A 27,187-nucleotide genomic window follows, 5' to 3' on the forward strand; every position below is an offset into this window, starting at 1 on the left:
AAAACGACTCTTGCGCCAAGCTGAAAATAGCAAACAACAATTGCGTCACACCTTGCACCACATTGCGTCGGGTGTGTGATAGGGCCCTATGGCTGTTTCCCAGTGTTGGGTTGAGGCTGCAAGGGCATCCACTGTGTAAAACATGTGCTGGATAAGATGGCGGGTCGTTCCACTGTGTTGACGTCTGATGAATAAAGGGACTAAGCTGAAAAGAAAACTAATGAATGTTTAGAGATGAGTTGAAAAAATCTTCTTTTAAATGTTTGACAAGTTTTATAAATAATCATAATAATAATTTGAAAAACTACTAAAAAGATTTACAAACTAGCTAAAATAAAATAAACTCAGTAAAAAAAAAGTTTATATATATGCAGGAACAACGCGCGCTTTCACTTTAATGGATTCTCTTTCACGTCTTTTGATTCTCAATTCGTATGTTCATTACACAAATGAGGGTTAATATACTGTAAATAATCACTAAACACCGCGTTTTGACACCTATTTGACCATTAAAGCGCTCACATTAAGATGACTTTAGAATGCTGACCGTATGAGACTGAATGCTGACCGCGTGCTTATGTGTGTGCGCACTGCACACACACACACACACACATTGGCGACCGTGTGCTATATATATATATATATATATATATATATATATATATATATATATATATATATATATATATATATATATAGCATAGTTTAATTTTATTTCAGCTTGTGGCCAAGAAATGATTAATCTCTTTTATTTAGTCTTAGTGCTTTACTAAAATAAGCTACTCATTCATTCATTCATTCATTCATGATTTTCTTTTCGGCTTAGTCCCTTTATTAATCAGGGGTCTCCACGACCCCCCAACTTATCCTGTATATGCTTTACGCAACGTATGCCCTTCCAGCTGCAACCCATCACTGGGAAACATCCATGCACACTCATACACTACAGCTAATGTAGTTGATCAATTCCCCTATAGCGCATGTGTTTGGACTGTGGGGGAAACCGGAGCACCCAGAGGAAACCCACACCAACACAGGGAGAACATGCAAACTTTATATAGAAACGCCAACTGACCCAGCTGAGACTCAAACCAGCAACCTTCTTGCTGTGAGGAACCGTATTGCTGTAGAAATACTATATGTCCTAATATTTACAGCTTCCCCCATCAAAAAATGCGTCCTTGGTGAAAAATACAAGTAATTTAAATAGTTTTTTGTTAAAAAAAAACAACGTTAGCCTTGTAGCGCAGTATAAAACGACAGAGACTAAATATAAAAGTATTCTGATTGTTTATTTCTGCTGTTTAGATTTACAGATTACTGATATAAAGACACCAGATAATATCAACACACAAACCTACATGACGATGATAACACACTGAACAAGACTTTTCTTATTTAGAGTTTGCTTCTTGTTTCTAATCTAAATATCTCAAAAAATCTTAAACCAAGAAGCATTTGCTAGAGAAAAAACAATTTAGTCTTATTTTCAGAAATGAGTCAAAATGAAGAGAGTTTTTCATTAAAACAAGCAAAATAATCTGCCAAGGGAGTCAGTTCATTAATCTTCAGTCAAACTGAAAACATTATTATTTTACTCACCCCATTGGCAGATTATTGTGCTTGTTTTAAGGAAAAACTCACTTCATTTTGACTCATTATTTCATTATTTTGCTTGTCTAGAAAATGCTTCTTGATTCAAGAATATTTAGATATTTGGACTAGAAACAAGACAAAAACTCACAGTAAGCAAAGCAGTTTTTGCAGTGCGCACACACACACTCTCAATCTCTTCATTGCGCGGCTCTGAGTGTGTGCGCGTCCCGTTTGCTCTTTTCTCTGCTCTCTGCTTCTCTCTGGATGAGTTTCTGCTGCTCGTCTCCCCAGTCCTGCATCCGCTGCCGATACGCAGATAAATCCGACTCTTCACTGATCGGCAGGAGCTCCAGCAGAGACTCCAGACTCCTTGAGACGATTTTATCCTGAGTCTGCAGACGCTCCTTCAGCTCCTGCAAAAACACCAGCAGTTAAAGTGCACCTATTATGCAGAAATCACTTTTATGCGGGGTTTAACCCCAGTTGTGTGTCAGCAGCGTGTGAGTATCTCCAGCCTCTAATGGTCAACATGAATTAATTGTGTTTGTTCTAATCAGACTTGATGAATGAAACACTTTGATTGGCATTCTGCCTTTGTATGTGTCACCAGAGGGGGAAAGCCCCGCCCCCTTTTCATCATATTAGCATAAACAGCAGCCCTGAGTGAGAAGTAGCCGTCTGTCCATTAGCCATTAGAGTGTTTGAGCTGCTGAAGATGATGTCAGCATAGACTAAGAGGATTATAGATGTGGAGTTTTAGATGAACAGCGACATGAGCGACATAGACTGACAGAAGCATGAAGCACACACTCACACTGAAGCACACATGCACACCTGACCAGCACTGACGACACACACACTGCTGTTTTACATCTGTCGCTGACTGAGCAAATAAAACACATTATTAAACACTGAAGAGGCTGATGAATGCTTATAAAATAAACACTGCATACATTTGATCCCTGAGTTTTTGGGCGAACCGTCCCTTTAAAGGCAAACTAACGATAAAAAACACAGGTCGCATGAAACAGGTTTTTCAGCATCATGTTTATTCTCTAGAGGCTCCAGATTTTTGCATATCAAATTAGAAACAGCAGCTTCCTTTTCTTAAATAACTAGTTTAGATTCGTTATCACTGTTCCTCTGAAATTCACCAGAACACTGAGGTCTGGGATGAAGTCTGAATGTGTGTGTGTGTGTGTGCGTGTGTGTGTGTGTGTGTGTGTGTGTGTGTAAATGGTTGAATGTGAACAGCATGAGTGTAAATGATGAATGTGAACAGCATGAGTGTAAATGATGAATGTGAACAGCATGAGTGTAAATGTATGAATGTGAACAGTATGAGTGTAAATGATGAATGTGAACAGCATGAGTGTAAATGTATGAATGTGAACAGCATGAGTGTAAATGATGAATGTGAACAGCATGAGTGTAAATGTATGAATGTGAACAGCATGAGTGTAAATGTATGAATGTGAACAGTATGAGTGTAAATGTATGAATGTGAACAGCATGAGTGTAAATGCATGAATGTGAACAGCATGAGTGTAAATGTATGAATGTGAACAGCATGAGTGTAAATGTATGAATGTGAACAGCATGAGTGTAAATGTATGAATGTGAACAGCATGAGTGTAAATGATGAATGTGAACAGCATGAGTGTAAATGTATGAATGTGAACAGCATGAGTGTAAATGCATGAATGTGAACAGCATGAGTGTAAATGATGAATGTGAACAGCATGAGTGTAAATGTATGAATGTGAACAGCATGAGTGTAAATGATGAATGTGAACAGCATGAGTGTAAATGATGAATGTGAACAGCATGAGTGTAAATGTATGAATGTGAACAGCATGAGTGTAAATGTATGAATGTGAACAGCATGAGTGTAAATGATGAATGTGAACAGCATGAGTGTAAATGCATGAATGTGAACAGCATGAGTGTAAATGCATGAATGTGAACAGCATGAGTGTAAATGTATGAATGTGAACAGTATGAGTGTAAATGATGAATGTGAACAGCATGAGTGTAAATGTATGAATGTGAACAGCATGAGTGTAAATGATGAATGTGAACAGCATGAGTGTAAATGTATGAATGTGAACAGCATGAGTGTAAATGATGAATGTGAACAGCATGAGTGTAAATGTATGAATGTGAACAGCATGAGTGTAAATGTATGAATGTGAACAGCATGAGTGTAAATGTATGAATGTGAACAGCATGAGTGTAAATGCATGAATGTGAACAGCATGAGTGTAAATGTATGAATGTGAACAGCATGAGTGTAAATGCATGAATGTGAACAGCATGAGTGTAAATGTATGAATGTGAACAGCATGAGTGTAAATGTATGAATGTGAACAGCATGAGTGTAAATGCATGAATGTGAACAGCATGAGTGTAAATGCATGAATGTGAACAGCATGAGTGTAAATGCATGAATGTGAACAGCATGAGTGTAAATGTATGAATGTGAACAGCATGAGTGTAAATGCATGAATGTGAACAGCATGAGTGTAAATGTATGAATGTGAACAGCATGAGTGTAAATGTATGAATGTGAACAGCATGAGTGTAAATGTATGAATGTGAACAGTATGAGTGTAAATGCATGAATGTGAACAGCATGAGTGTAAATGTATGAATGTGAACAGCATGAGTGTAAATGCATGAATGTGAACAGCATGAGTGTAAATGTATGAATGTGAACAGCATGAGTGTAAATGTATGAATGTGAACAGCATGAGTGTAAATGCATGAATGTGAACAGCATGAGTGTAAATGCATGAATGTGAACAGCATGAGTGTAAATGATGAATGTGAACAGCATGAGTGTAAATGATGAATGTGAACAGCATGAGTGTAAATGTATGAATGTGAACAGCATGAGTGTAAATGATGAATGTGAACAGCATGAGTGTAAATGTATGAATGTGAACAGCATGAGTGTAAATGCATGAATGTGAACAGCATGAGTGTAAATGATGAATGTGAACAGCATGAGTGTAAATGATGAATGTGAACAGCATGAGTGTAAATGCATGAATGTGAACAGCATGAGTGTAAATGTATGAATGTGAACAGCATGAGTGTAAATGTATGAATGTGAACAGCATGAGTGTAAACGCATGAATGTAGTCATCATCAGTGTAAGCAGTATGAATGAAATCAGCATTAGTGTAAAATCATGTATGTAAATTTAAATATTAACCCACTCACCCTGAAGCTGCTGATGTATTGTGGGAGTTTGAGTCTCTCCAGCTGGTCTTCTTCATCCAGATGCATCTCGCTGTCATTCTGTGTGTTTGCTCCATCAGAGATCGCTGACAGATCTTGCAGGATTTTCTCCATAAAATTCAACTGAAACCCACAGAGAGACACTTCCACACTCAATAACTTCATCATCACTATCTTGCAGATGTTAAATTCTTAAATCATCTTTCCAGACAACTAAAAATGTTGTTTTGTTTTCAGTAACAAGTTAAAATTGAGTGAATTTGTCCTTAAAAAATAAATAAGCTAAATAATCTGCCAGAGGAGTAAATAAGTCTCACGTCAAAATGAAAAACGAGATTATTTAGCTTGTTTTAAAGAAAACACTTTTCATTTTGACATTATTTCTTAAAAGACAATATTTATTACTTGTCTTTTACTTGCTTCTTGATCTAAGAATTTTTGGAGATTTGCACTAGAAACAAGGCAAAAATGAGTGTAAAAGTAAGAAATGCAATTGTTCAAATGTTTTATATTAAAATGATTTCCAGTGAATTATGATTTTGCTCATTTCAGTACATTAGATGAGTATTTTGATTTGTTTTTCAAAGCAGTATTTCAGTATGAAGTTCTTTCATGCAATGCAAAAAATGCTTTCCTCACTTGGAGTTATCGTCTTGTTTCCAGTCCAAATATCTAAAGCCCGTTAAATCAAAAAGCATTTTCAGGAAAAGTTAAAAAAAATAAGTGAAAATTAAGTAAGCTTTACATTACTAAAACCTTAAATCACAAAAAAGAAAACATTAAAAACTAATTCAAACTACTCATACAAACAAAACATACATCATTAAACAGAGTTTATTTGACTCTTTATTATTGTGAAGCTGCCTCTGTTTGTATAAAACCCCACAGAATAAATTGGAGTTACAATGTTTTAGTAGTAGGTGTGTTTGGTTATTTAAGTGTGATTGTATGTTAATCTATTTAATATTTCATTTTGGGAAATATTTATCTCTGATAATAATGTAAACTAGATTCTTTTGTTTTAAAAGGTAAAATCTCCAGTATAAACTAAGAAAAGTGTTGTTGTTATTATTATAATTACTATTATTATTCTCCTCATTATTAATATTTTTAATACTATTATTGTCATCGTTATTATTATTACAATTAATCTCACCATTATTATTATAATCATTATTATTCATTAATTTTCTTCTGCTTATCTGGGTCGAGGTCGCGAGGGCAGCAGTCTCGGGAGAGACTTCCTTCAGCTCCTCCAGGTGGATCCCGAAGCGTTCCCAGGCCAGCTGAGGCCCCGTTTACACTATTCAATTCAATTCAATTCAATTCAGCTTTATTTGTATAGCGCTTTTACAATTTAGATTGTGTCAAAGCAGCTTCACATAAATGGTCATAGTAACTGGATCAGTGTAGTTCAGTTTTTTAGTGTTTAAGTTCAGTTCAGTTCAGTTTAGCTCAGTTCAGTGTGATTTAATCATTACTGAGAGTTCAAACTCTGAAGAGCAAATTCATCGATGCGTAGCTCTACCAATCCTGAACCATCGAGCCAGTGGCGACAGCGGAGAGGGAAAAAAACTTCACCTGATGGGAGTGAAGAAAAAAAACCTTGAGAGAACCAGACTCAGTTGGGCACGACCATTTTAATTTCTCCGCTGGCCAAAAGTCTTGTGCAGGGCTTCAAAACACTAGTGTGTTTTAGTTTTAAAACAGCGTTTTAGATAAAAAACGATCCGCGTCCACACTAGCAATTCACCTAGCGTTTCTGAACATATCTCCGTCCACACTACACCACCAAAAACATTTACATTTACATTTAGTCATTTAGCGGACGCTTTTATCCAAAGCGACTTACAAATGAGGACAAGGAAGCAATTTACACAACTATAAGAGCAACAATGAATAAGTGCTATAGGCAAGTTTCAGGAGTGTAAAGTCTAAGAAAGAAAGTATTAGTACTTTTTTTTTTTTTTTTGGGTACAGTTAGTTTGATATCCAAAGAGGCAATTGCAGATTAGGAAGGGAAGTGGAGACTAAATAGTTGAGTTTTTAGTGGTTTCTTGAAGACAGCGAGTGACTCTGCCGTTCTGATGCAGTTAGGGAGTTCATTCCACCAACTGGGCAGATTGAATGCGAGAGTTCGGGAAAGTGATTTCTTCCCTCTTTGGGATGGAACCACGAGGCGACGTTCATTCACAGAACGCAAGTTTCTGGAGGGCACATACATCTGCAGAAGTGAGAGCAGATAAGAAGGAGCAAAGCCAGAAGTCGCTTTGTAAGCAAACATCAGAGCTTTGAATTTGATGCGAGCAGCAACTGGCAGCCAGTGCAAACGGATGAGCAGCGGAGTGACATGTGCTCTTTTAGGTTCATTAAAGACCACTCGTGCTGCTGCGTTCTGGAGCAGTTGAAGAGGCTTGATAGAGTTAGCTGGAAGCCCGGCTAGTAGAGAGTTGCAGTAATCCAGTTTGGAGAGAACAAGAGCTTGAACAAGGAGTTGAGCTGCATGTTTAGATAAGAAGGGTCGGATCTTTCTGATGTTATAGAGTGTGAATCTGCACGATCGAGCAGTTCTAGAGATGTGGTCAGAGAAGTTTAGTTGGTCAACAATCGTTACTCCAAGGCTTCTCACCATTTTGGATGCAGTATATCACGTGACCATTCACACACTCTGGGCACTCTAGTATAAACAGAAAGCATGCGTCTCGCTCGGTATTTGGTTATTTTAAGTCAACAAACGCCAGTTAAACAGTGAACGCGATGGCAAAGAAAGCAAGAGAGGTATTTTTGTGGACAGACGATGAGGTCGAGTTGTTATTAAACGTAAAAAATGAATAACTGCACAATGGCACCTAAAACAGACAATAGTGCAAACAACGCTCCCATTTCTGTGCCCATGTTGTTGTTTACAGTGAAGGCTGGTCTGCTGTCTCCCGGTAGCATTAAAGCAATGTGTCATAGTCATGTGATAGAGGCTTGACGAATTAGGGAAGGACACGCAATGACACAAAAGCCCCAATCAGGTAGTGAATCTCAGCAGCCGTTTTCAGATGTCTCCTTTTTCCCTCATCCACACTGAGACTGAGCAGCAGCGCTTCAGAATGAAAACAGCCTCTCCAGCGTTTCCAAAACGCTCCGTTTTCGGAGCTCGAAAACTCTGCCGTAGTGTTGACTGATGGCGTAACCGTAGCCAAACTCATGCATTTTCAAACTAAAACGCACTAGTGTAAACGAGGCCTGAGAGACATAGTCCCTCCAGTGTGTCCTGGGTCTTCCCCAAGGCCTCCTCCCGTACAGACATGCCTGGATCACCTCCCTAGGTAGGCGTCCAACAGGCAACAGATGCCCGAGCCACCTCAGCTGACTTCTCTCGATGTGGAAGAGCAGCGACTCTACTCCGAGCTCCTCCCGGGTGACAGAGCCCCTCATCTATAAGTGTGCACCCTGCCACCCTGAGAAGGACACTAATTTCAGCCACTTTTATCCGAGATCTTGTCCTTTCAGTCATGACCCAAAGCTCATGACCATAGGTGAGAATGGGAACATAGATTGACCAGTAAATCAAGAGCTTTGCCTTTCGGCTCAGCTCCTATTTATTATTACTATTTATTATTATTATTACTTTCACTGTTATTATTACTGTTATTGTTATTGATATCATCATTATCACTATTATTATCACCATTATTATTATAATTATTATTATTACTATTATAGAGTGGAGGAACTCTGACGTCAATTTGTATGCAAAAACCCGGAAGCGAGTTAGCATTTTAGCACTTCCGGTTCCCTCGTCCCAAAGTCAATGGGTTTTTTTGAATGGGGTTTCAGTAAAATCGCTTAAATAAGGTCCGTGGCGAACACCAACTCAAGATATTTTCACGTTTTGTTCTACGACATAAAACACATCAGTTACAGCACACTCTTGAATTTTTAAATCGATTATGCTTCTTTAAAAAGACGGTTGCTATCAAGTTGCTAAATGGGACTACAGGCGGCGTCGGGGACATTATACGTCATCGAGCTGATCTGGTCTGGAGCGCAGCTCGCTTGCGTTGGGCATTTGGATTTGTCTGTGATTTAAGTATTCTCATGAATAGTATTTTATAGTTTGTTGTATTATTCTAATTGGGAATTCAGATTGTGTGTAGATAATTGTTTCAGTTGTAAAGGCTGTCGATAGACTAATTTGTTGATCATTTATTTTAATTAAACGATATTATGAAGATACTGCTCACCAGTGCAGCCTGTTTCTTTCCTGCTCCCAGTAATGCAAACGTGTGAATAAATGTGTAAAAATACGTGCATGTTAACTATCATTAACGTGATCAAGTGATTTCTCGTCTTTTTTTCTTCATCTGAACACATTTAACTGCAATATTTACACTCCTCCATAAAATGTAAAGCAGATGTGACTGTATGTGCTGCTTTTCGCTGTACTTCGTGACACAAAAGGAATATTGAATGTTGCTCTGTGTCCATGATGATGGAACTTGCAGGCATTTGATAGACTTGTTCCTCCTCACGCCCCATTTCTGTTGTCTGTTTAAGGTAAGCGGGCTGTGTGCATGCGAGCGATACACTTATTTAAATATCTCATAATAATACTATATAGGCACATTTATACACATTTTTAAAACTTTTAAAACAACCGCAAAGCAAAACAGATGTATTTCCCACGTAAAAACAATCCAAAAGGCACATAGCTCTATGTGTTTTAGCGTATTTATTAGTTTATAATATGTAGCATGGATTATAATATAATAAATGGAGAGATTAACTCTTTGTCATGGACAATATTTCTAAAAATAAGCTTGATAAGTCGTCTGTAGCAGGGTGGGGCTGACGTCATGACGAGCGCCCCGAGGGCTCTGTAGTCTGTTAATAGCCTAATGTTAGCTTTTCAACTCTTGCGTTTGCATTTAAGATCCAAAAGTGCTCAAAGTTGTATTTTCATGTGAGGATTATCCGACTGGACTAAACGTGTAAGTGTAATGAACTGTGTTTAAACACAGAGCTTATTATTCACAATCTTCGAAAAGCCTATGGGAAAATCCTATAGGGATTTTCACGAGGGAACCAGTTTTATGCTAGCAGCCGATTAGCCTACAAAGTGACGTCATAGTTCCTCCACTCTATTATCATCCTCATTATTCGATTATTATTATTATTATTATTAAATCCCATTCGCATCAGCAGTGTGTTATTTTGAGGCGTTCACAGAAGTTTCTCATCTGTTAAATCATAATTCTCTGGAAACCGTATTTCTGTCCTGTGATCTTAAACTACAGAAGCATCATTGAAGTGGACTCTCTGATAACTCTGATAGATGTTTAGGGCTCATTATGGTCATCTATCCTGATGAACACACACTCACCGCGTCCTCAGAGATCTGCACGTCTGTGAAGTCTGAACTCACGGCCTGCAGGACGGCGACAGCGCGGCGCAGATAACCAGAGCTCCAGATCAGCGGCATCTCATGAAACACAGCGTGGATCCCTCTGGAGAACTCCACTTTACCTGCGCACACACACATGCATCCACAGCATTGAGATTGAAGGCACGATATGTACCATTTTTTTAATTAAAGTATCTAAAAATCACTAGAAAAGTGCTGTATTCAGGTGAGTGGGCTTGACAAACCACCTGTAGAAACACTCTGCTCTCTTATGCACCTGACACTTTATCTAAACTCCATCTTACAAGGACTCAATAAGGAAAGCGATGTTTATGTAATATAAATGTACCACATTCAAATTGCACTGCTTGCTACACCTTAAATAACTCGTGCACAATGTTAAACCTTAAATACCTCTTTTGCACAATATCCTGCACAACATTGCTCAGTCTCATGTAAAAGTACTTGTATAGCCTGTCTTATGTGTACAGTTAAGTCTTTGTTTTGGGGTTGGCGTGTGGGGGTCTTGATCTTGGAAAAGGTGAGTTTTCAGTTGTGCTTTGAAGGCTACCGATGAATCTGCAGTCCACGCGGGAATAAGACGATCATTCCACCAGTGAGGAACGGTGAATGAAAAGGTTCTGGAAAGAGATTAATAGCCTCTCTGCGATAGCACTACAAGGCGGAAGTGGTTACAGCAGTTGTGTTATATATGAAGGTACCCACCAATAAGAGCGAGTCCCATTAGCCGCGCACTGAAACCAATAGAGTTCTCCTGCTTCAGTCCCGCCAGCAGCAGCGATGCTCCAATGCTCCTCTCCTCCTGCCACTGAACACACACACACACACACACACACACACACACACACACACACACACACACACACACACACACACACACACACACACACACACACACACACACACACACACACACACACACACACAATCTGCAGGTCATGTCTCAGTAATAAAGCTCAGAACAAACAAACAAACAACAAACTAAACAAGCAAAAAAAGGTCTTGTTTTCAGAAATGATGTGAGTTAAAAATTAAGTGAGTTTTTCCTTAAAACAAGCCAAACAATCTAACAATGGGATGAGTAAAATAGACTTATGTCAAAATGAAAAACAATATGTTTTTTTTCTGATTTTTAATTGCTTTAAAAAAAACTCTTTTTTTTTTTGCTTGTCTAGAAAAAGCTTTTTGAATTAATAATATTTAGATATACGAACTAGAAACATCACGAAAACTCTGAGTAAGAAAAGCATTTGTCTGCAGTGCAGTGCTCAGATACTCACGCTGAGCTCAGGTTGGGTTGCCAGATATTTGCTGAGAGCATGAAGAGACAGAATCTGTGTGGAGATTTGCTCAAACGACTCCTGAAGCATCACTTCCTCCACAACTGAACACGCTCCTAGATTCAACATGAGTTCAACATTGTCAGTGAACTATAAAAGGCAATATATACACATATATAAATATAGTTGAAGTCAGAATTATTAGCCCCTTGTTTATTTTTTTCTCTCAATTTCTGTTTAACGGAGAGCAGATTTCACCAACACATTTCTAATCATAATAGTTTTAATAACTCATCTCCAATGACTGATTTATTTTCTCTTTGCCATGATGACAGCACATAATATTAGACTAGATATTCTTCAAGACACTTCTATACAGCTTAAAGTCACATTTCACTAGGTTAATTAGGCAGGGGTTAGGAAAATTAGGCAAGTTACTGTATAACTATGGTTTGTTCTGTAGACTCACAGAAAAAATATAGCTTAAAGGGGCTAATAATATTATCCTTAAAATGGTGTTTAAAAAATTAAAAACTGCTTTTATTCTAGCCGAAATAAAACAAATAAGACTTTCTCCAGAAGAACAAATATTATCAGACATACTGTGAACACTTCCTTGCTCTGTTAAACATAATTTGGGGAAATTAAAAAAAAAACAAAAAAAAAAAAACAAAGAGGGGCGAATAATTCTAACTTCTGCTATTTATTACTAAAAATAAAGTAATCATTCATTAATCGCAATCGAGTTACAATATTTAATTAATCGAGATTTTGATTTTAGGCAAAATCGCACAGCACATGTTGTGAACAGTTAAGCTTGAATGTTTAGCGAACAACCGGAGGCTTTGGAGAAGATGTGGAAGAAACTAGTGCTGCACACAGGAGTAGTTTGAGGAGGACAAACACCTGACTAATACACTCTCAAACACAACATCTGAACAGTGGATTCAGCAGCTGTGCTGGAGATCAGAAAAGCACAATAATAACCTCCAGAATGGTCAATTTTTTTTTAATAATGAACGGCTAAAGTGTAATGGCCACTCCATAAAAAGTGTGCTTTATTTTCTAATAATTAAATAACCCATCATCAATTAATCGCAATTTATAGTCAGACACTGAAAGATGAAAAACTTCACAAACCTTTAAAGTCTTTGTCTTTTATAAAGGAGTCAATCAGAATATTAAAGGTGAAGTCATCAGGAAATATGCCGAACTGAACCTACAAGACAGCATGGAAACATTTATGATGAGCACTGTATATTAACTCTCTACTTTGTAGACATACCTGGAATTAACCATGAGGGCTGCAATGGAAGTAAGCCATATGCTTTATTGTTTATATGTTTTTATCCTTAAAAGTTTACTTCAAGGTACTGGTTATTTTGTACAGTTTATTAAATAAAATAAAATAAAATTACATTTTAAATAAATAAAAAATAAAATAATAAATAATTATAAAATAACAAACATAAATAAAAAAATAAGAAAATAATAAGAAAATAACAAATAAATACAATAAGAAAATAAAAAAATAAATAATAATTAATTCATAATAATAATAATAATAATAAAAATAAAAATACCGAAATAAAATAACAATAATAATAAAACAACAACATATTAAATAAAAAATATGCAAAACAAAATAATAATAAATGAACATAAAACATAACAAAAAATAGAGTAATAATAATATTAAATAAAAAAATAATAAATTAATTTCAAAAACAGAATAAATAATAATAAATAATAATAATACAAAAATAAAATAATAATAATAATAAAACAACAATAATTTTTTAAAAAAATAAATAGAATAAAATAATAATAAAATAACAAACAAAAAATAGAGTAATAATAATAATAAAAATAATAAATACAATTAAAAATTAAACATAGAATAAATAATAATAATAATAAGAAGAAGAAGAAATAATAATAATAATAATAATAATAATAATAATAATAACATAAAATAAATAACAATTAAAATTTCATGTTAAAATAAAATTCAGACCTTGTTCTTCAGCGTGTAAAGAGCTTTATCTCTGGCTCCGTATTTAAGACACTGTCGAATCCAGCTGTGAACGGTCCAATCCCGGAGAAACCAGCAGTTTGGACTGTGACGAAACCTGAACAGACAAACACACTCACAGCACAAACAAACCAACACCTGAACAAAACATTAAAATAAAGCCAAGATACTCACTTATACAGGTAATATTCTGCTTGATCCACTTCATCTCTGGATGATATATTATCTATGAACTGAACATAAATGTGTGCATATGTACGTTCAACACAAATACTGAGGAAAACAGCAGAGGCATTCTAATTTCATTATATAGTATAAAATAATTAAAATTAGGGCTGCATGATACTAGAACAATAGTCTAAAAAGAAACAAGAAAAAATGTATAATTCCATGATTTTTGTGTATTTTCACAGCAAAACACAAAAAATTAAACAAATAATGCCAGAAGTTTTAAGAAAAAATGCAAAAATCTATCAATAAATAAATCCTGAAGTGACATATAGTGCATCCAGAAAGTAATAATAGCGCTTTACTTTTTTCATATTTGTTTATGTTACAGCCTTATTCCAAAATGGATTCAATTAAATGATTTCCTCAACATTCTACGCACAATACCCCATGATGACAATGTGAAAAAAAGAGTTTTTGTTGATGCACTTCTGGCAGTGATTACAGCCTCAAGTCTTTATGAATATGATGCACAAGCTCTGCACAGCTGTCTTTGGGAATTTCTGGCCGTTCCTCTTTGCAGCACCTCTCAAGCTCCATCAGGTTGGATGGGAAGTGACAGTGTGCAGCCATTTTCAGATCTCTCCAGAGATGCTCAATAGGATTTAGGTCTGGGCTCTGGGTGGGCCACTCAAGGACATTCACCGAGTTGTTGTTGTGCCGCTCCATTGATATGTTGGCGGTGTGCTTTGGCTCATTGTCCTGCTGGAAGATGAAGCGTCGCCCCAGTCTGAGGTGGAGAGCACTCTTGTGCAGGTCTTTATTCAGGATGTCTCTGTACATCGCTGCATTCATCTTTCCCTCTATCCTGACTAGTCTTCCAGTTCCTGCTGCTGAAACACATCCCCACAGCATGATGCCAACACCACCATGCTTCACTGTAGGGATGCTGTTAGCCTGCTGATGAGCGCCGCCTGCTGTTCTCCAAACGTAACGCCTGGCGTTCACTCCAAACAGTTCAGTTTGAGTCTCATCAGAGCGGAGAGTTTAGTTTCTGAGGGTCTGAGAGTCCTGCAGATGGTAAACTCCAGGTGGGGAGTGTCTTCCGTCTGCCCGCTCTACCATACAGATGCCTGATTGGTGGATTGCTGCACAGATGGTTGTCCTTCTGTAAGGTTCTCCTCTCAACCATAGAAGCTCAGCATCGCGCCACACAGCGTTATGCATTCTAGAATTCTAAACATAGGTTTCTATCAGAGTACACACAACAGCGCTTCGAGTTGGTGGCTGTCCGCGGCGCCTAGCCACGATTCAAGACACTTCATATTTCTGTGTCGCGGCTCTGAGCGGCACATGCGGTGCCTTAGTCAAAGTTAAATCAGTGTGCGTGGTTATTAGTCTCGGTGTACAAGCTCGGCACATGAAACTAGCACACGGTTGGCTGTAAAACTATACAGAGACACAAATGATTGTGTACTCTCTGCTTGGTCTGTGTCCGAGTCGTACATGTACGGCTGAATGCTGATCCTCTCACTCATGCTGCTTCTCTCTGTCTGCCTGTCTGTTGCCAAACACAGAGTGGGGGAGCTCTTGGCTCCGCCCCCTTGTTACATTGGGCGGGAAGTCGAAACTAATTTTCATGTGAAGCAACACGCCCCTAAAACTGCGAGCTGTGTACACGCCCACAACATGACACTCTTTAACACATTATAATAAAAACATCTGAAGTGTGTATTAAACTGAACCTAAACTGGCACTCTCAGAACAACAAGAATATTAATATTAAATCATAAAAAGTATTAAGTAAAAACTCACTTCATGTTGACTCATTATTTCTGAAAACAAGACTATATTTTTTGCTTGTCTAGAAAATGTTTCTTGATTTAAGAATTTTTAGATATTTAGACCAGAAACAAGACAAAAACTCTAACTTTTTTTGCACTGCATCACTATTATCGTAATACAGGTCATTTTAAACACAGTATATATATTTCTCACCCTGCCGATGGCCAAGGAGCTGACGGGCAGCTTTCTCTCATACGTTCGGTCCATCAGAGCAGCTAACTGACCTGCAGATAGACAGAAATAAACATACAGACATTTAAAACACAGATTAAATCTATAATCGGAGGAAGATTAAATAAAGCATTGATGATTTATTTAAAATGGGGACGAATAAATCCTTCAGAAAAGCCACATAAACAGTTCAGATTTCTCTTCATGTACACATAATTATGAGCAAAATATTGGTTAGGGACCTATTATGCAAAAATGACTTTTATAAGGGGTACAGTTACAGTTGTGTGTCTGTCAGCAGTGTGTGAATATCTCCAGCCTGCAACATGATTTAATTGTGTTGGTTCTAATCAGACTTGATGAATGAAACTCTTTGATTGACATTCTCTCTTTGTACGTGTCATCAGATGGGTAAAGCCCCGCCCACTAGTGCCCATCTCTCCCTTATTAGCATAAACAGCAGCCCTGAGTGAGAAGCAGCCGTCTGTCCATTAGCCATTATGCTGTGTTCACACCAGACGCGGAACGCGCGGATAAATCACGCTATTCGCGCGTAAATAGCCGCGTGAACATTTGAGTTTACTCGCTTCATTCGCGTGTCAAATTCACTTTAGAACTGACGCGGATTCGCGTAATGGGCAGGGCTTCTGTCTGCCCGAAGAGTCTAGCTTTATAGCTAAATGGCTAACATGGATTTTATGAAGAAAATAACAGTGTTAATGTGCTTTATGAAGACTGAAAAACAGCGTCGATACGTTTAGGGTCGTTTATGAGTCCACTACATCCTTTCAGAGGTGCATCCAGCTCTGTGAGCTCATAAACTCCTCCAGAAACTGAACCTGGATGACGGAGGCTTACAGCGGTGCTTCTGACTTAGCCCAGACCAGTTTGACGAACTGTTGTCGGTGTCCGCTGGAGGATTTCCCTCGGAACATATGATCATATCACCCCAATGTTATCCTCCTTACACTGGCTGCCTGTTAAGTTTCGTATTGAATTTAAAATATTGCTTCTCACCTATAAAGCTCTAAATAATCGAGCTCCTGTTTATCTAACCAACCTTCTGTCTCACTACAATCCAACTCGCTCTTTAAGATCTCAAAACTCAGGGCTTCTGCTAGTACCTAGAATAGCAAAGTCGAGTAAGGGAGGTAGAGCCTTCTCCTTTATGGCTCCTAAACTCTGGAATAGCCTTCCTGATAACGTCCGAGGCTCAGACGCACTCTCTCAGTTCAACACTAGATTAAAGACCTGTCTGTGTAGTAAAGCACACACTCAGTGCATCACTTAGTGGGTTTCCACACAAGTTTCTGCATCTTGCTTATATACACTATGAACAGCAGCTACGCTAATTATTCTCTTTATTCTCCATTTTCACCTGGGGATACTCATCCCGAGGTCCTCAGATTATGCAGAGTAACTGATCGGACCCAAAACCAGCGACAAGATGATCCCAAGGTTTCCATATCCAGGACCAGGCCGCATCCTAAGCTGCTGCTGCGCCGGTCATGGAGGAGTGGAGAGTATGAGACTGATTCCAGTGACGCTCCAGGGACAGACGAGTCTTTGCTGAGGCCATCTTCCAGCCTCCACCGCTGAGACTGCAGCTCTGCACAAGACTTTTGGCCAGTGGAAAAATTAAAATGGTCGTGCCCAACTGAGTCTGGTTCTCTCAAGGTTTTTTTTCTTCACTCTCCTATCGGTGAATTTTTTTTTTCCCTCTCCGCTGTCGCCACTGGCTCGCATGGTTCAGGATATGAAAAGCTACTCATCGATGAATTTGCTCTTCAGTGTTTGGACTCTCAGTAATGACATTAAACCACACTGAACTGAGCTAAACTGAACTGAACTTAAACACTAAAAACTGAACCACCCTGATCCAGTTACTATGACCATTTATGTGAAGCTGCTTTGACACAATCTACATTGTAAAAGCGCTATACAAATACAGCTGAATTGAATTGAATTGAAATTGGTTCACTTGATTCACTCTGTTCATCTAAAAGCTGCAGTGTGAGTCTCACCCAGGCTGTGTGGCTCTTTTTGTCTCTGCTCCCATATTGTGGCATCAGTGTATGCGGACGACAGCAAACATCTTCTGGCTGAAAGAACACAAATGAAACTGATGAATTGATGCGTGAATAAATGTGAACATTATTTAGATACTGTATAGCTCCTGTGATCAAATAATCAGATTTGTTACTTTTGATCTCAAACAAAATGTCAGTCTTAAGTTATATAAAAGAGCATGTAAACTATAACGTGATATTTACCACAGGGAAATAAAAAGACTATTGAAATTACATTTTATACAGTCTTACACTGATCAAAGAGCTGTGCAAAAATATATATAAAAGACAATAAAGGGAATACAAACCCATAAACAGAGAAAAGACAAAAATAAATAAATAAAATAAATGTTAATACATATGAAAGGCCAATTAATAATACAAATACTGATAATGTGGGTCACCTAGAAAAATATTTTAGAGAATCATTATAACAATAAATGAATTATTATTATTATTATTATTATTATTATTATTATTATTATTATTATTATTATTATTACTATTGCTGTTGTTGCAATTAATAATAGGAGTAATTTAATACCACTACTACTACTTATAATAATTAATCATTATTATTATTACATAACAATTTTTATTGATTTGATAATATTTAATTATAATAGTAGTAGTCCTACTTTTAGAGAAAATCATTTTATTGTAGGGCTGCACAATATATCGTTTAAGCATCGATATCAGCATGTGATCACTCGCAATAGTCACATCGCAGGATCTGCAATGTTGAGTCTGTATTATAACTGATCATTTTTCAAGTGTTTTTTGAGTCCTGTGACTGTATGAGGATTTTAAAGGATTCAGGGATTAGATAGTGCCGTTTTTAACTTTAATTTCAATACATTTGATTAACTATGCAGTATTATTTTACATTTGATTATTCAATTATTGTGTAGCTGAATACAGTTAGACTTCTCGGAAAACAATAAATCGCTGTTTATTTATTTTGTACATATTTTTTTATTGATATTGCATTTTATACAGTCTTACACTGATCAAAAAAGAGCTGTGCAAAAATATTTATAAAACACAATAAAGAAAATAGAAAGCCATAAACAGCCAAAAGACAAAAATAAATAAATAAAATAAATGTTAATACATATGAAAAGCCAATTAATAATAAAAATATTGATAATTGGGGGTCACCTAGAAAAAAATATTTAAGAGAATCATTATAACAATAAATGAATTATTATTATTATTATTATTATTATTACTATTATTATTAAATTATTATTATTGCTGTTGTTGTTATTAATAATAGGAATAATTTAATACTACTACTACTATTACTACTACTACTACTAATAATAATAATTATTATTATTATTATTAATTATTATTACAGAACTATTATTGCTCTTATTAATAATTTAATTATAATAATAATAGTCCTAATTTTAGAGAAAATCCTTTTAATGTAGGGCTGCATAATGTATAATTTCAGCATTGATATCAGCATGTGGTCATTCACAATAGTGATCTTTGCAGGATCTGCAATGTTGAGTCTCTATTATAACCTATATTTTACAGTCTATGATTATAACTGATCATTTTGCAAATGTTTGAGTCCTGTGACTGTATGAGGATTTTAAAAGCATTCAGTGATTATAAATTGTGCTGTTTTAAACATTAAATGCAATACATTTTATGACTTGTTTATACAACGAAGACTATGCAGTATTATTTTACATTAGATTTTTCAATTACTGTATAGCTGAATAAATCAAGACTTCTCGAAAAAAAACGCTGTTTATTTACTTTGTTTATTCGTTTTTATTGAATTTTTCTATGCTTGTAGATTGTTGAATAAATTGTATGCACATGCACTGCCTTACAGAATCATCCCAATCGATCTCAAATAATAAATTATTTCCAAATCAATATTAAAGGTGGAATTGTAATCTTATCGCAATATATTTTGCAGAATAAAACATATGGCAATGTTACATTTTTCCAATATTGTTCAGCTTTATTTTAATGAATACTGTTCGTATTACGTCTTTAGTGTAAGTTTATTTTGTTAGTGTTGTTTTTATACTTAATGCATATGTCTAAACAAATCCGCCATGAAAAAATGCCTTTGTTTAGTAATATATATTGCAATTTTAATGTTTCTATACATTTTTTATTATAAATAAAACGCAGCTGAATTTAACTGTGGTCATGCTAATTAATTCTTGGTATTAAAACCCTATAATAAATTAAATGTAAATAATAAGTCCTAATAAACATCATAATCGTGTCACAACAGTGTAAAAACTTGAAGGTTATGAAACTAAAGCCTCCAGATCTCCAGAACAAGAGGGTGTTTTTAAAACTTACAGCATTTAAAAATGACAGCATTAATTGTTTGTATTTATTTTATCTAAAGCAATGTTAGAATTCAGCTTCATCACCACTGAATAATTAAACAATTATTTGTTTTAATAATAATAAACGAATCATGTGTCATCGGAGTCTCCTCGCATTCACCTCTCTAGGCGTCTGTATTAAAGAGTACAGCCCTACACCTGTATATTAATCTTAATATGACTTCAACACGAAGATAACATATCAATCAACCATTAAACACAAACTCACCGACTGATTTGTAATCAATACATTGGATAAACCTCCGTCCTGGAAACAGACAGCGCTGCATGATGGAGGTCGCCATCTTGGGACTGAACCATTCAGTAGGACTTCATGGGGGGAATCAGCATCACCGAGAACACTGACGTCTGGGGTCATCTTTGCCGATGCATAAAATTGTGAAAAATATTGATATTCGCTTATTTACAGAACATCAGATAGGAAAATGTTTCGTATGTAAGAAAATGACTAACAAATACACTCCGTGCCTGTGGAATAGTACAGTCTAACGTTAAGCTTGCGCGCGAATTTGTATTTTAACCGCGGCGTTTTAGAAAATAGTTTGTAATATTAATATTCAATGGATTAAATGTGATTAATTTAGCTGGAAATCTTCAGGAAAGAGGAGTATTATTCTCCGAGTGAACATAAATCCGACAGATGGCGCTCTCCGCTCATAAAACCGACACTGAACAAGAAACAAACGATATATATAAATGCGAAATATAAAAAGTCCTTCAGGTGAGTAAATAACCGACACAGATAATATTATGCACAGAATTGCTGATAAATATGAGGAAAAAATAGTCTCGTGCTGGAGTAAATATTCCATAAATGTTTAAAGTGAACATCCTGAGAGGATCTGACTGACGGAATCACAGTTTATATTCACCGAGCGGACGGAAGAGTGTGTGTATTAAAATAAAGACCAAATGAACTGTTTATTACAGCCCAAACTCATCACTTCCCTTCACAGAGACAACGACAATCTCCAGACATTCAAAAACATTCAGAAAACTCCATATTGCAGAAATCACCATTTCAATATGGAAATCTGATACTGTATGACCATAAATGAACACACACACACACACACACCACACACACCACACCACACACACATTAATAGCTTATACATTTAAACAAATACAGTTGAAGTCAGAGTTATTCGCCCCCCCTTTGATTTTTTTCTTTTTTAAATATTTTCCAAATTATGTTTTGCGGAGCAAGGAAATGTTCACTGTATGTCTCATAATATTTTTCTTCTGGAGAAAGTCTTGTTTTATTTAAGCAAGCACTTTTAATTTTTTTAAAAAACCATTTTAAGGTCAATATTATTAGCCCCTTTAAGCTATATTTTTTTCGATAGTCAACAGAACAAACCATCGTTATACAATAACTTGCCTAATTACCCTAGTTAAGCCTTTAAATTCACTTAAGCTGTATTGAAGTGTCTTGAAAAATATCTAGTCTAATATTTGCTGTCATCATGGCACAGAAAAATAAATAAGTGATTAGAAATTATTTATTAAAACTATTATGATTACAAATGTGTTGAAGAAATCTGCTCTCCATTGAAATTGGGGAAAAAATAAATCGAAAAATTCTGTGGGGCTAATAATTATGCTGGATAAGTTGGCGGTTCATGCCGCTGTGGCGACCCCAGATTAATAAAGCTAATTTAGCTAAACAGTGCTTAAAATGTAACCTAAATTCAGTATTTAAATCTCATAATTAAATAGAAAATAAGTGAGGAAGTGAATAGAAAATAACAGCATGCTTATATTTGAGAAAATGTTTATTTATATTTAGATATAAAATATATGTATATGCTACAAATTCTATATTAATTTAGATATCTGTGTAACAAAATAGTTTTGTTTTTATGTTTGTGTTTGTATCACGTATACATAATATTTATATATAATACACGCACATATCAAAACAAACTTTTATTTTGCATGCGATTAATATCGATTAATCTTTGCTCAGCGCTATATAGTATACTTTTTAAGTAATAATGCATCAGAACACAATTTTATTACTTTTTCATTACATATGAACCAAGAAGCAGGCTGAAAAAATTAAATAAAGACACTTGACTGGATATTTGTATTGGTAAAGGGTTATACTGGTTTAATAGTAAAAAAGCTGAAATCTGATTTTTTCATCACAATCTCACGGCAATTCGTAACTTTTTGATTTAGTGGCTAATTCGTATGAATTCGTACGATCTAATTTGTATAATTTAGTACGATTTGCTCATCCCCCAATAGGGGTGGGGTTAGGTGCCACGCCTCATTTTTAAATTGTACAATTTCGTACGACTGAACTCGTACGAATTCGCCACTAAATTGGCAAAACATAAAATACTTACGTTTCCTCGTGAGATCAGGCTGGATTTTTTTGTGTTTTTTGCATTTACACTATAATTTTTGTGTTGTTCCAAAAAAATCCAAAACAGTATTATTTTATTTTAAGAAATAATGAGTGAAAATTAAGCTAGTTTTTCCTTAAAACAAGCAAAAAATAATCTGCCAGTGAGGTAAGTGCGTAATTTTCTTTTTGGTTTAAAATGAGTTTAATTAGCTTGTTTTAAGAAAAAAACTAAAAATTAATTTTGATTTACTGTTTTCCAAAAACAAAACAATAATTTTATGTCTAGAAAATGCTTCTAAGTTATTTGGACGAGACAAAAAGACAGAAATAATTAGGGAAAAAAGCTATATTTTATTTTCACTTGTTTTTTCACAAAATACTGAGGGGAAATTTATATTTGTACATGGTTATATTCATTTAAAAATAATACTAAGAAATCTGAAATTACACAGCAAATAAATGATTTTCTTAGTCCTGTTTCTTGTCCAAATATTTTAAAGTTCTTAAATCAAGAAGCATTTTCTGAAATAATCCGCCAATGAAGTGAGCAAAGAAATTTAGTTTTCGCTTTGAAATAAGATTATTTTGCTTGTTTTAAGGAAAAACTCACTTTTTATTGATTCTTTATTTCTAAAATTAAGACAATATTTTTTGTGTCTAAAAATGTTTCATAATTTTTAGAGATGAAACAATGAGAAAAGCATTATAATCAGCTAATAAGTAGTTTATTGAACTAATAGTCTCTGAATTTTATAATAAAATAAAGTGTGACCAACTATATTCATCTTGTATAAATAAGATTATATTGCTTGTTTTAAGGAAAAATCTTTGAAAACAAAACTGTATTTTCTGCCTGTCTAGAAAATGTTTCTTGATTTAAGAATTGTTTCCTTAAAACAAGCAAAATAATCTGCTAATGAGTGAGTGCACTGTAAAAAATATATGATCAATTAGTCATGACTATGTTTTTAGTTCATTGCAACTTATTAAACGAGGTTAATCATGTTCTTATTTAACTTTATAAGTTACACAAGCTGTTTTAACTCAGTTTAACATAAGTTCAATGCACTCATATAAGGTTAATTTGATTTAGCTTAAATATTTAAGTCAACCCAGAGCTCAACAATAAGGACTGCCTAATGGCCCGGGGCCAGCGTGAGAGATGTTCGGGACAGTAGAGAGAATCGTGACTGGCCCGATCAGGCCAGTGCTGCCTTGTCACAAAATCTTTATTTACCTGCGACTATTTGTCAATTGCATGCAAATACAGTCTTGGAATCGAATAACAATTTGTGCTTTTAAGTCTTCGAATGTATGCTTTTCTGTGAAGTCGTAAACACCATATTGCTTTTTGGTTCCTTTTATCTGATTGGATGTTGTGAGCAAGTTATTTTTTCCACAATCTGGTAAAAACCAGTACAGTGAAGAGACGGCATCATCAAATTATGAGGCTAAAAGAAAACGTCTGTTTCTAACATTGTGGAAACAGATATTTACATGGGTACAACACGACAAAAAAAATTATGTTTTGCATATAGTTTCCATCACTTTTAAGTCAGCCACCTTTTGTTTTGCAATAAAATACCTGGACATTTTTCATACTGCTGTATATTACTGCTAAATATTTTAACATTTTAAAAATATTTAAATTCATTATTTTTGATGCATTTAAAAGATGTGGCTAAAAAATAGCTATTTATTTATTTATTTATTTATTGTGGTGGGGCCAGTGAAAATTTTGGCAGGGCAAGTAAAAATCTGAACAGCTGGTCCAGTCGGGCCAAAAGAAAATGTCCTTAACGTTGAACCCTGCAACCAGAATATTTTTTTACAGTGTGAGTAAACTTTTTGGTTTGAAATAAATTACTTTGCATGTTTTAAGGAAAAAACTGACGTAATTTAGACTTTCGTAAAATAAAACAACATTTTTACTTGTCTAGAAAATGCTTCTTAATTTAAGAATAAGATATTTGGACTATTAAAAAATTATAAGAAAAATGCAAGATTTTATTTTCACTTGTTTTTTTTTCACAGAAAATAAAATACTGAGGGGATATTTATATTTGTAAATGGTTTTATTCATTTAAAGTAATACTAAAAAATCTGAAATCACATTGCAAAACAAAGCTTTTCTTAGTTTCTGTCTTGTTTAGTCCAAATATATAAAAGTTTTTAAATCAAGAAGCATTTTCTGGATAGGCAAAAAAGTATAGTCTTGTTTTCAGAAATAATCAGTAAAAATGAAGTGGCTTTTCCCTTAAAACAAGTGAAATAATCTACTATTGGGGTGAGCAAAGTAATTTTGCTTTCGCTTTGAAATAAGATTATTTTGCTTCTCCATTTGCAAATTATTTTGCTTGCTTTCAGGAAAAACTCACCTAATTTTGACTTTCTTAAAATAAAACAACATTTTTACTTCTTGTATTGTTTTCAGAAATAATGAGGCAAAATGAAGAGAGTTTTTCCTTAATACAAGTAAAATAATCTGCTATTGGGGTGAGCAAAGTAATTTGGTTTTCGCTTTAAAATAAGATTATTTTGCTTCTCCATTTGCAGATTAGTTTGCTTGTTTTCAGGAAAAACTCACTTAATACTGACTCATTATTTCTGAAAACAAGACTATATTTATTTTGTGTTTAAATGCTTCATGATTTTTAGAGATTAAACATTAAAAAACAATAAAGAAAATAGATTTTTGCAGTGTACTGTTTATAATCAGCTAATAAGTAGTCAATTGAACTAATAGTCTCTGAATTTTATCTTAAAATAAAGTGTGACCAACTATATTTATATACGTAAGATTATATTGCTTGTTTTAAGGAAAAACTCTCTTATTTTTGACTCCTTATTTCTGAAAACACAACAATCATTTTACATGTCTAGAAAATGCTTCTTAATTTAAGAGGTTTTAGATATTTGGATTAGAAACAAGACAAAATTTCCCAGTAAGAAACGAATTTTTCTTCAGTGTTCACACAGGTCGTTAACCGCTCAGCTTTGCCCACACAGAAGCGGAACTGAAGGGATGCTAACGTGGGTTTGTGTTTTTCACAGTGGTACAGTTTTCTCCACTTTTACAGAAGCCTCTTTGTCCTGATTCATCCAGGACTTTCACTTCAGCACTTGCGTTTCACAGTACCTGATTCTGTGTGTTTTCACAGGCTCTGCAGCGAAACGCTGAGGTGATTGGAAGACAGGAAGAGGATCTGAGCGCTTCCTCTTTACTCTCAGAGTTTCATCAGGACAAATACCCAGAAGGTGTGCCGCATTAAACAGCCTGAGAGTTCAATATTCTTGTGCAGGGATCTGAAATGCATATCTGAAGGCAAAAACAACACAAATTAGCGTATTAATAATTTCTGAAGCATCATGTTTCACTGAAGACTGGAGTAGTGATGCTGGAAATTCAGACTTTCATCACAGATATATATATATTTCTTTTTCATATATTGTTGAACAGATTCAAGAGTTGTTCACAGTGTTTCCTCTAATATTTGTTCTTCTGGAGAAAGTCTTATTTGTTTTATTTAGGCTAGAATTAAAGCAGGTTTTAATTGTTTTAAACCCATTTTAAGGTCAATATTATTAGCCCCCTTCAGCAATATTAGTGTTGGATTGTCTCCAGAACAAACCACTGTTATACAATGACTTACCTAATTACCCTAACTTTACCCTAATTACCCTAGTGAAGCCTTTACATGTCACTTTAAGCTGAATACTAGTGTCTTGAAGAATATCCAGTCTAATATTATGTGCTGTCATCATGCCAAAGATGAAAGAAGTCAGTTATTAAAATTATTATATTTAAAAATGTGATGAAAAAGGTGTCATGGTGGCGCAGTGAGTAGCACGATCGCCTCACAGCAAAAAGGTCGCTGGTTCGAGTCTTGGCTGGGCCTTTCTGTGTTTAGTTTGCATGTTTTCACCATGTTGGTGTAGGTTTCCTCCGGGTGCTCCCCACAAGTCCAAACACATGCGGTACAGGTGAATTGTGTAAGCTAAATTGTCCTTAGTGCATGTGTGTGAATGAGTGTGTATGGGTGTTTCCCAGAGATGGGTTGCAGCTGGAAGGGCATCCACTGCGTAAAACATATGCTGGATAAGTTGGCGGTTCATTCCGCTGCGGTGACCCCAGATTAATAAAGGGACTAAGCCGAAAAAAAAATGAATGAATGAATGAATGAATGAATAATTGCATGCATGAATGAATGCGCTGAAAAAAATCTTCTTTCCATTACACAGAAACTGAGGAAAAAAATGTAAAACAAATCAAATTTAATAGAAGGCGAATAATTATGAATTCAACTATTTTAAAAACATTTTAACTATTAATAACAAATGCATTAAAACAAACCAGCAGACAATATCAATTTATTATTAAGATATTAACTGTTTATTAGTGGTTATAAAGTGCTTAACTTTAACTTTAAATTTATAAAATATTATTTATTTTACATTCTTATCCAACAACTAAACCCAACTACTAACTACCGTAATAACTAAAATAAAAATAAATAAATAATAAAAACACAAAAATTATTAAATAAATAAATAAATAGCAATGTATATTAATTCATTTATTTTATTTTCCTCTATTAATTTGGGGTCGTTA

General features: G+C 35.1%; 2 protein-coding genes and 1 long non-coding RNA gene across 12 annotated transcripts in view; 1 reads left to right on the forward strand and 2 right to left on the reverse strand.

Annotated features, from left to right (window-relative positions):
* Positions 1-1,275: 1,275 nt before the first annotated feature.
* On the reverse strand, positions 1,276-20,510 carry mrps27 (mitochondrial ribosomal protein S27). The gene is given in 11 exon segments (NM_001003778.2): positions 1,276-2,009; positions 4,825-4,965; positions 10,217-10,359; positions 10,964-11,066; positions 11,539-11,654; positions 12,679-12,757; positions 13,556-13,670; positions 13,748-13,806; positions 15,740-15,810; positions 17,782-17,859; positions 20,425-20,510. Coding segments are annotated over 11 exon segments (1,197 nt in total). The 5' UTR covers positions 20,501-20,510; the 3' UTR covers positions 1,276-1,793.
* A 4-nt stretch (positions 20,511-20,514) lies between these two features.
* The window catches only part of LOC137496321 (uncharacterized), a 39,601-nt gene continuing 32,928 nt past the window's right edge, over positions 20,515-27,187 (forward strand). For 3 of the 10 annotated variants that reach the window (XR_012384012.1, XR_012384011.1, XR_012384009.1), the window contains exons 1-3: positions 20,697-20,937; positions 25,544-25,608; positions 25,737-25,833. This is a non-coding gene — a long non-coding RNA (uncharacterized lncRNA). Of the gene's footprint in view, positions 20,938-25,543; positions 25,609-25,736; positions 25,834-27,187 lie in introns of all 10 variants that reach the window. The other 7 variants (XR_012384007.1, XR_012384005.1, XR_012384006.1 and 4 more) reach the window with 7 other exon arrangements.
* Positions 25,715-27,187, reverse strand: part of znf366 (zinc finger protein 366) — a 31,796-nt gene continuing 30,323 nt past the window's right edge. Inside the window, exon 6 of the mRNA XM_073909982.1 lies at positions 25,715-25,894. Within this exon, the coding sequence (XP_073766083.1) occupies positions 25,844-25,894 (51 nt within the window). The 3' untranslated portion in view covers positions 25,715-25,843. The remainder of the gene's footprint in view (positions 25,895-27,187) is intronic.

This window comes from Danio rerio, chromosome 8, assembly GCF_049306965.1.
Source record: "Danio rerio strain Tuebingen ecotype United States chromosome 8, GRCz12tu, whole genome shotgun sequence".
Taxonomy (NCBI): domain Eukaryota; kingdom Metazoa; phylum Chordata; class Actinopteri; order Cypriniformes; family Danionidae; genus Danio; species Danio rerio.